Below are 9,383 nucleotides of genomic sequence, written 5' to 3'. Positions count from 1 at the left end.
ATTTTTTCTTCGCGACATATGAACATAAATAACGGGTAGTTTATTTATAAGCATAGTTTTGAAAATAAATTTCAAACTGTCCTAGTTATTGATTCATCAGTTTAGAGATTCAGTCGGTCCACCGTAATTCAACTGGAATATTCAAATTTTGAGGAGAGGTTAACTGCATGGGCACATGTGTTTCGAAGGATAAAATCATTCGATATTATTATGATGCATTAACATTATTTGTTAGAGATATCGGACTTGTTTCATTGAAGGTGTTTCTATCTAAAACATCAACCAGGTCAAAAAAGATAAATTGAGTGGGCTTTCCAGTTAAAAATGTTGAACCTCATATTCCTCCAATCCTAATCCTTATTATTTGAGGTGTAGAGGAATAAAATAAAAGTAATATTCTACTCTTTCACAGCAATAGCATCTATTCTTCTCTCTCTCTCTCTCTCTCTCTCTCTCTCTCTCTCTCTCTCTCTCTCTCTCTCTCTCTCTCTCTCTCTCTCTCTCTCTCTCTCTCTCTCTCTCTCTCTCTCTCTCTCTCTCTCTCTCTCTCTCTCTCTCTCTCTCTCTCTCTCTCTCTCTCTCTCTCTCTCTCTCTCTCTCTCTCTCTCTCCATGCGGCCGCTACAGCTTCCACCTCCAAAAGAGTCGCTGCACTGCCTCTTGTTCTCTTATCTCTTCCTTTTGGTTTTCTTCATTTGTTCCCAGTGATACTGTTATAATTTAAGACGGTATTCTATTGTTTCTCCATTTTTAATTTCTATATTTTTCTAAAAAAAAAAAAAACTTAAACGTCATCGTATGGGTGAAGATTTTTTCTTTTTTTTCTTTGAAAAATCAACCGAATTTAGGTTCATTCGACCAGCAGTTCACAATCAGTTCAGTAATTTTATGCCAAATTTTCTACTGACAGCTTTGTATTGTAAATTGAAATGCAAAAGCTGGTAATTTTCGATTCGACAGGTCGATCCAGTCTGATTTTTAGTACCTTAAACCTAATATTAAAACCAACCTGCTTAAGAAAGATCATTTCTTGGAGCTTGCTTTATCATAAGATCCACAGCGGCATTTGTAGTGCACTGAATAAGGCTTATATTTGCAATCTAATTTCTCTAAATAACATCTTTAATTTTTATGAGTAAGTCTTTATCTTTCTTGTACATTAGGAACACTTCCTACTGAATTAAAATCAAATTTAATTTCCTTAGATAGTAGTTTGGACTTCATAGCTGGACCTTCAAATAATTAAAAGCTCATGAATTTTTTTTACAATCGAAATTTGGTGGATTTCGAAGAACCGAAACAATACTTGTGAACTTTAGAATAAAAAAAGAGTAGTTTATTTTATTCGATACTTTGACTCGTAATTTTCTTCGACTTCAATTCAGTTAGGAATTTTTTTATTGCTTTCCTACAAAATGTACTTGCAATTTCATAAAAAAAATTCTAAACTATGCAAATACCCTATCATTCTCAAATAGGATCTAGTGGTTTTTTGACATTTTTTTCGCAACATATGAACATAAATAGTGGGTAGTTTATTTATAAGCAAGGTTTTGAAAACCAAACTTCGAACTATTTTGATTATTAATTCATCGGTTAGAGACTCAACTGGTCAACCATAATTCAACTGGAATAATTAAATTATAATAAAATAATATATAAAATTATAAATAAATGTACAAAATATAAATATATTCTAGTATAAATTTTAAAATTATACAATGATATCTATTATATATTACTAATTTTATAACCAAAATATGTCACATGTCACTCCTTTATTGTAATTGAAATCAAATCTTTTTCTCCAAAATTAAAAAATTCTTCCCTTCTCCCTACTAATTTTACAACCAAAATGTGTCATATATCACTCCCTCATTGCAATTGAAATCAAATCTTTTCATCCAAAGTTAAAGAGTTTTCTCCTCCTCCCACTTTCTTTTTCTATCTCTCTTATTCTTTCAACCACTTTATCTCTTTTATATATCATTATCAATTACTAATTACGAATTTGATAATCAAAATGTATAATATGACATTCTTTAATTGCATTAAAATTTAAATTGAAATATTGAAATTGAAATTGAAATATACCTATATTATGTATCATATATTATATATTACTATCTAGTTTAATAATTAAATGTGTCACATGACACTCTCTTATTAAAATTGAGAGAAAATATTTTCCTCCAAAATTAATAAACTCCCTTCCTAAAGTCTTTCATCTATCTCTCTATTTTTCTATTTCTCTCTACCATTTTCACTCTATATATAATTTATATTTTATATTAGTAATTTGACAAATAAAAATATGTCATCTGATATTTTTTTATTACAATTAAAATAAATTTTTCTTCCAAAATTAACAAACTCTCACTATCATTATTCATCTTTATCTTTTTCTTTCTTTTCTTTCATTCTCTATTTTTTCCACCTTTCTGTTCTACAGAAAACAAAATTAACAAAATAATATAATTTAAATAAAAATTATTATTATTATTATTATTATTATTATTATTATTATTATTATTATTATTATTATTATTATTATTGTTATTGTTATTGTTATTGTTATTGTTATATACATAATTTTTTAGTTTTTTATTTAGTTTTAAATTTTCACCTTTCTAATTTATATTTTCAATGTCTGTTCCTTCAAATATTTATTACACCTAATTTGGAGAGAATACTAATGTTATAATTAGAAGTTATAATTAAGATTCAATTGTTTAAAAAAAATAATTTTGAGTGAATTTTATAATTATCAATATATTTTTTTTATGATAATATCTAATTATATTTTTACATACATAGAGAGAAAAAATATTATTTTTAAATAGCAAGTATAAAAATTAATTATTTTTATTTGTGTAACAGACTTAACACCTAATTAAATGTAAAAGTATACACGTTAAATTATTTTAAATTTTAGATAATGAATGTTAAAATTAATTACTAATAAAAATTAATTTTTTATATAAAAATAATAACTAAAAATCTTATTATTTAATTTTTTATTTACAGAAACTTTGGTCTTTTTAGTTGGAGACTTTTGTCAACCTACGATTTTTTTTGTAAAAGTAGTTTGATTCTATAAATCTTTTATATCATGTATAATCTATACTGTCAGGATAAAATAGACCATAATTTTAAAAAATTTATATTCCTGTAATATTATTATGGATAAAAATACTAGTTATATATTATATATGTACAAAAATCCATGATACTATATATGTAAAAAATTGATAATATCATATATTATATATTATAGAATTATTAAGAATATATAATATATATAAACATATTTATCAACTTAATTGTATCTTAGATCTTTGCTTTTTTATATTTAAAAAAAGTATATTGTGTATTTTTTATTTTAATATATATTTAATTTAAATTAGATATGTTATATTAGTATCTTAAAAAAATATATAATGTATGATAAAAAGACAAATTGGATGCTAATTAAATTCAACCCAAATTATATATAAAGAGATTTGTTTTGCTCTGGGTGTCAGGGAGGTTAATTGTATTTCGAGAAGAGGTTCATTGCATGGACGCATGTGTTTCGGAAGATAAAGCCATTCGATATTACTGCAATATAATGCATTAACATTGTTTGTTAGAGATATTGTGCTTGTTTCATTGAATGTGTTTCTATAACACATTAACCGGTCCAAAAAAGTAAATTAAGTGATCTTTCCAGTTAAATATATTGGACCTAATATTTTTTAAGGTGAGTATTTCAATAAAGATTTTATAATTATTTTTATATGAAATTTTTTTTTATCTTTAGATAATAAATTATAAAATTAAATTTTAATATATTATAAAAATATTATTTTTATTTAAAATATGACCAAATAAATAAATTACACTTTTATAAAAGATATTTTTGATATTTTCATTTGAATAGCTCCCATTTTTTAAAGCCTAATCTTTATTATTTGAGGTGCAAAGATAGAAATAAAATGTAATACTCTACTCTTTCAGCAGCCAGTAGTATTTACTCTCTCTGCTGGTCTTTTTCAGTGGCATCTTCTCTCTCTCTCTCTCTCTCTCTCTCGCTATCTTTTGTTTTTTCTTTGATGACTTAACTATGAGTATGTGTGAAGTTTCGATAAGTAGAGGAACAACCGAACAAGACTCATACTCTACATGCCGTCGCCGCAACTTCCATCTCCAAAAGAGTCGTCGCGCCGTCTCTTGTTCTCTCATTTTTATCTATGCCTTTGGTTTTCTTTCATTTTTTAGGATGATATTCTGTCGTTTCTCTTTCATTTTTAATTTGTGTTTTTCTAAAAAAACTCCTAAAATGACGTTGTATAAGGTGAAGATTTTTTTTTGGGAAAACCAACCGAGTTTCAATTCGTTCGACCAACAGGTTCAGCAGTTTGATGTCGGTTTTTCTCTTGGCGGTTTTGTATTGTAAATAAAATTGCCAAAGTTAGCAGTTTCCAATAGAATCAATTCGATTTTCAGAAGCTTGTTTATTAGTGATGAATTTGTGGCTACAAAAATAGTTAGGCAGAACCACATGTTAATAATAAGTAGTTAATCAAGTGAAAAACTTTCTGATACATTATTGTTTTATCACATTCACATGTAACAACAAAACTGTACATTCACTCATATAAAAAAAAAAAAAAACTGTACATTCAGTCATTTACACGTTAGTCCCAGATATTCAAAAGAATTGTTTAAAATACTTAATTAAAACCTTTTTGTGCAGGCAAATTGGAAAATGAAACAAGAACTACCCATTAATTATTGCTAGTAAGAAACTAGTAGCTTCGGGAATTAAGTTATAGCCCAATAATATAAATGAGAGAGAAGAAAAAGCGTTACATGATTCACCAAATTTTAATCAAATCCTTGTATAAGGGAAGAGAAGAAGCCAGTAATTAAGATATTTAATAGCCTCAATCAAAAGTTTCCCATTTTGTTGTTACAACAACTGAGTCCCAATGTTTTAGTTGTTGCTCCTCCGCTGCTTTAATTTTTTGAGGCACGTTTTTTTGCCTTTTCATCTTCAATGTATCAAGAGTCTCAATATGCTTCTGAACTCTCCTAACCTTCACATATACATATATATATCTATTCAGTGGCGGAGCTTAGTTCAGACAAGGGGGGGCCATGGCCCCCCCAAACTTTTTATAAAAAATTTAGTAGTACTTTTTCAGAAGATAAAAAATAGTTCAATTGACTTAAATACTTTACTATGACTTAAAGTATCTAATAAATTCAATAAACAACACTCTCTCTATCTTTAAGTTCAAATATAAAAAATAGATATTTTTATTTATTTAATTTAATATTATTTTATATTTTACTATTTATTTAATTTAATTTTTTATATAATAAAAAATAATAGAATATTCAATAAGTATTAATATTATTGTATTTGTATAAATTGATAAAAAAAATTCAATAAATATTATAAATTTTAATATTTGTCCTTCTAACTTCTTCTTTACATATTTTACAAATTTTTATATAAAATAATAATGAAAAATCAAAGAATTGATACATTTTTTAAGAGAAAGACTAATATTTAAGAAGGAGAACATATAACTTTTACAATATCAACACCTGTAGATAGTTCTTCTACCTTAATGAATCACAAAGAAAGTGAGATATAACTTTCAAAAGTTCAAAAAATTACATCTGATGACTTTAACTGACGCATGAGCAAGTAGAGTTAGTAGGTTAATTATATTAGTTAATTGTAATAAGGGAATATAAGTCCCATATTGTTTAGGATAGTGAACTTTGTGTTATATTTTAGTCCCACATCGTCCGAGTCATGAAGGCTTTTCCTTCCCCTACTAGTATAAATAACTCATGTACCTTTTATTTATGAAATTGAGTTGAAGTTGATTTTGGAATATGAAATAAGCTGTGTGTTTATTTTTCTCTAGACTCTTTGAGAGTAAGAGGTGCATCCTTGGCTTGGCCGACCAATGTGAGTTTATGGCTATTTTCACCATAATAAGGTTACTAACCTCGCCAAAATTGGTGAATCTAAACTATGTCACCATAGTGGGGTTGTTAACCTCGCTAAGATTGGTATTCCAAGCGACGTTAACCTCGCCAAGATTGGTATCCCAAGCAACGTCCCGGCGTCAGTTTGGTATCAGAGCAAGGTCGGTCCTTGTGGCCTTCACCTTGCTTTAGTGGAATTTTATTTGATTTGTGGGTGTAGGTTTTTGGCATGGATTCGCCAATGAAATCTTTTTGGTGTAGATAGTAGAGTTAGTAGGTTAATTATATTAGTTAATTGTAATAAGGGAATACAAGTCCCATATTGTTTAAGATAGTGAATTTTGTGTTATGAATTAGTCCCACATCGTCCAAGTTATGAAGGCTTTTCCTTCTCCCACTAGTATAAATAACTCATGTACCTTTTATTTATGAAATAGAGTTGAAGTTGATTTTTGAATATGAAATAAGCTGTGTGCTTATTTTCCTCTAGGCTCTTTGAGAGTAAGAGGTGCATCCTTGGCTTGGCCAACTAAGATGGGTTTATGGCTATTTTCACCATAGTGGGGTTGCTAACCTCGCCAAGATTGGTGAATCTAAACTATGTCACCATAGTGGGGTTGTTAACCTCGCCAAGATTGGTGATCCAAGCGACGTCCTGGCGTCATTAACCTTAACTTTTTGGAACGAGATCTTGAAAAACGGCTTTAAATTTGGCAATATCACCCAAACCAGAGAGATGAGATTAGACGAGCTTATCTTAAATGGGGTTCATATTAAAAATATTTTGACAATTATTTTCTATCTGGCCCCCCCAAAATTTTGTTTCAAGTTTCGCCACTGTATCTATTTTAATTTTCGAAATGCTCAACGTAACTAACGAACATACATAAGATGACATAATAAATAATTAGTATATATCAATTCATGGATTAATATTGCATTTACGAAAATCTATCTTAATTAGTAATCACCTGCTCACTTTTTTGTAATTTCAGGTCCCCCTCAGCGAAAATTTCATTCAATGTAATCAACATTCTCATCAGATTTTCTGTCAAACTCTCTATATCCAACTCTGCTATAACCCCGCCTGTAGAAGCACCAGCTTCCAAAGCTGAAACCTACTTAATTTTATTACATTAAGTCATTCATTCCAATGAAAAAAAGAAAGAAAAAAAAAAGGTAAAACCCCATTTTAACTCTCCAAAATTCAAAGATTATTTGCTAACTATTTATTTTTATTGTGTTTGAAAGTTTAAAATATTATTTAGTAATTGAGCTATCAATTTAGTCCTCAAAATATTAGTTCGCTAATAAAAACTAACTTTTCATGTATAACAAAAAATGTTATGAATATTTGATGGAACAATATTATTTTTGAGAAGTGGAAATAAAAATATGCATATAAAGTTGTAAGATTAGATTAGATACCTTGTGAGCAAGTGGTTGAACCTGGTGATTAATTTCCTTCAAGGATTTTGAGGCTTTCTCCTTCTTTGCAATTCTTAAGGTCTCAAGCATCCTTCTTTCTCTGCTCTCAATTTTCTCAAAAAGCACCAACTTTGATCCATCTCTGACTCTTTCAACGTCCAAATATGATTTTGAATCTCTCTCTTTCTTCTTAAACATTAACTTTTGATCCTGAGCATGCAACCCTGTACGTTCTCTCAACATCTTCTTCAGTTCCCCTGCACCCCAAAATGAACCATGCATAACCCAAAACAACTCATTATCATCGTTATGAAATGAAACACATTATAATTGTTCCAAGACATGAAATATTAAGACAGACGATATAATAGAGAAATTAAAATATTATTTGTTTATCATTATATTATCTTATTCATCACCCAGAGAATAAATATTAATAGGTAAATGATTCAACAACATTGGATTAAATAAATTCTTATAGCATATTAGAATTGAGACTAGATGAGTCTAACTCCGTTCTAAAAATTATATTCTTGGCATATATATAATTTATAATACTCTAACAAAACATAGAATCTTGAGACATTAAAATATTAAAATTTGTCTCCAAACTAAGGATGCATTATTTGTATTTTTATTTTTTATTTTTTTATTTTTAATATTTTTATTTTTAAATTTTTGTGAAAGAAAAAAAAGAGTTAAAACAATAAAATTTTATTTTTTAATTTTTTCATTCACAAAATTTAAAAAAAAAAAAAAAACTCAAACCAAAATAAATTTATATTTTTATCTTTGTTTTCTCTTCCAAATAAGTTAAGTCTCCTAAACATAGGAAAGGAGGAGAACTTTAAAATTTACATTTACCAAAACTTGCATGCGAACTAATACAAAATTCGTGATACGAATTTGTCTTGAAACGTATTTAGTTTGTATTTTTATTTTTTAATTTTATTTTTTGTGTTTTTTATTTTTGGAATTTTATAAAAAAAATAAGAGATATAAAATTTTTTTTTTCACAAAATTTTGAAAATAAAAAATATTAAAAATAAAAATAAGAACATATAGCAAAAGTATTTTAAGATTTTATATTTTCATCTTTGTTTCTTCTCCAAATAAGTTAAGTCTCCTAAACATAGGAAAAGAGAATAACTTTTGAAATCTGCATTTACCAAAACTTGCATGCGAACTAATAGGAAGTTCGTGATATGCAGATCCATATTTCACTTTAACCATGATGGTGGACAATGCAGCCGAATCGGAGTTTCGATCCGAGTTTGAATCACGCTTCTGAACAAGCATTCCACCTGGCCTTAATTCACATTCATGACCGGATTTCTTACCCTTAGAAAACATGTTGTTGCTGCTCATCGTTGTTGTTTCTTTATTGTGTGACATATCTTTGATGGAAAGAATATATTGTTAGAATTTCAAGCCTAATTTGAATCTCTCCAATAAACAAGTATCTAATTAGGTACTACCATTCCCTTATGTAAGAGAACAACAAGAAATTAAGAAAGAACAACCTTAGCAAACCAAAAAGCCTCTTACACATAACATGAAGTTTGTAATTGATGAAAGGAAAGTTGAGTGAAATTAAAGTAAATCTATAGAACCTTGTATTGAAGGTTTAGTAGTAGTCGGTAGGTGGAAGATATATAAGAAAGAAAAACGACGCAGAAATACAAGAATAATAAGGGAAAAGAATAGTAGAGAAAACAAATGGGCACCACTCAAAAGTATCAGAATTAAAAGAGAAGAATCTAAAAGGATATGAACAAGTGAAAATAAAAAAGGAAGTAAAGAAGAGAGATATAGTTGGTTGTCTATTATAGTGAAGGTTTCACTCTAGGAAGTAAGAGTGTACATGTGTCGGATTTGTCTTAATCTAGATTTAACCTTAAATATATATTAGGTCTGTTTTTTTAACTTTTAATTCGATCCTAAACTCGATAAAATCTAAATATT

General features: G+C 27.9%; 1 protein-coding gene across 1 annotated transcript; it reads right to left on the bottom strand.

Annotated features, from left to right (window-relative positions):
* Positions 1-4,797: 4,797 nt before the first annotated feature.
* Positions 4,798-9,138, bottom strand: LOC112722019 (BAG family molecular chaperone regulator 1). The gene is made up of 4 exons (XM_025773005.3): positions 8,588-9,138; positions 7,419-7,675; positions 6,962-7,108; positions 4,798-5,080 (listed from the first exon to the last, which is right to left on the bottom strand). Exons 1-4 carry the CDS (start codon positions 8,811-8,813, stop codon positions 4,928-4,930), a joined length of 783 nt encoding a protein of 260 aa, XP_025628790.1. The 5' UTR covers positions 8,814-9,138; the 3' UTR covers positions 4,798-4,927.
* Positions 9,139-9,383: the final 245 nt, after the last annotated feature.

Source organism: Arachis hypogaea, chromosome 11, assembly GCF_003086295.3.
Source record: "Arachis hypogaea cultivar Tifrunner chromosome 11, arahy.Tifrunner.gnm2.J5K5, whole genome shotgun sequence".
In the NCBI taxonomy this organism is placed as follows: Eukaryota; Viridiplantae; Streptophyta; class Magnoliopsida; order Fabales; family Fabaceae; genus Arachis; species Arachis hypogaea.
This window is presented reverse-complemented; position numbering and strand designations above follow the sequence as displayed.

What these genes read in the sequence shown, in the direction of transcription:
- LOC112722019 (XM_025773005.3), bottom strand. Translation starts at nt 8,813, where the DNA reads ATGTCACACAATAAAGAAACAACAACGATGAGCAGCAACAACATGTTT. An exon ending in TTCAACCACTTGCTCACAAG is followed by an intron (nt 7,109 to 7,418) that starts GTATCTAATCTA and finishes AAAATTAAGTAG; the next exon opens with GTTTCAGCTTTGGAAGCTGG. An exon ending in AATTACAAAAAAGTGAGCAG is followed by an intron (nt 5,081 to 6,961) that starts GTGATTACTAAT and finishes GTATATGTGAAG; the next exon opens with GTTAGGAGAGTTCAGAAGCA.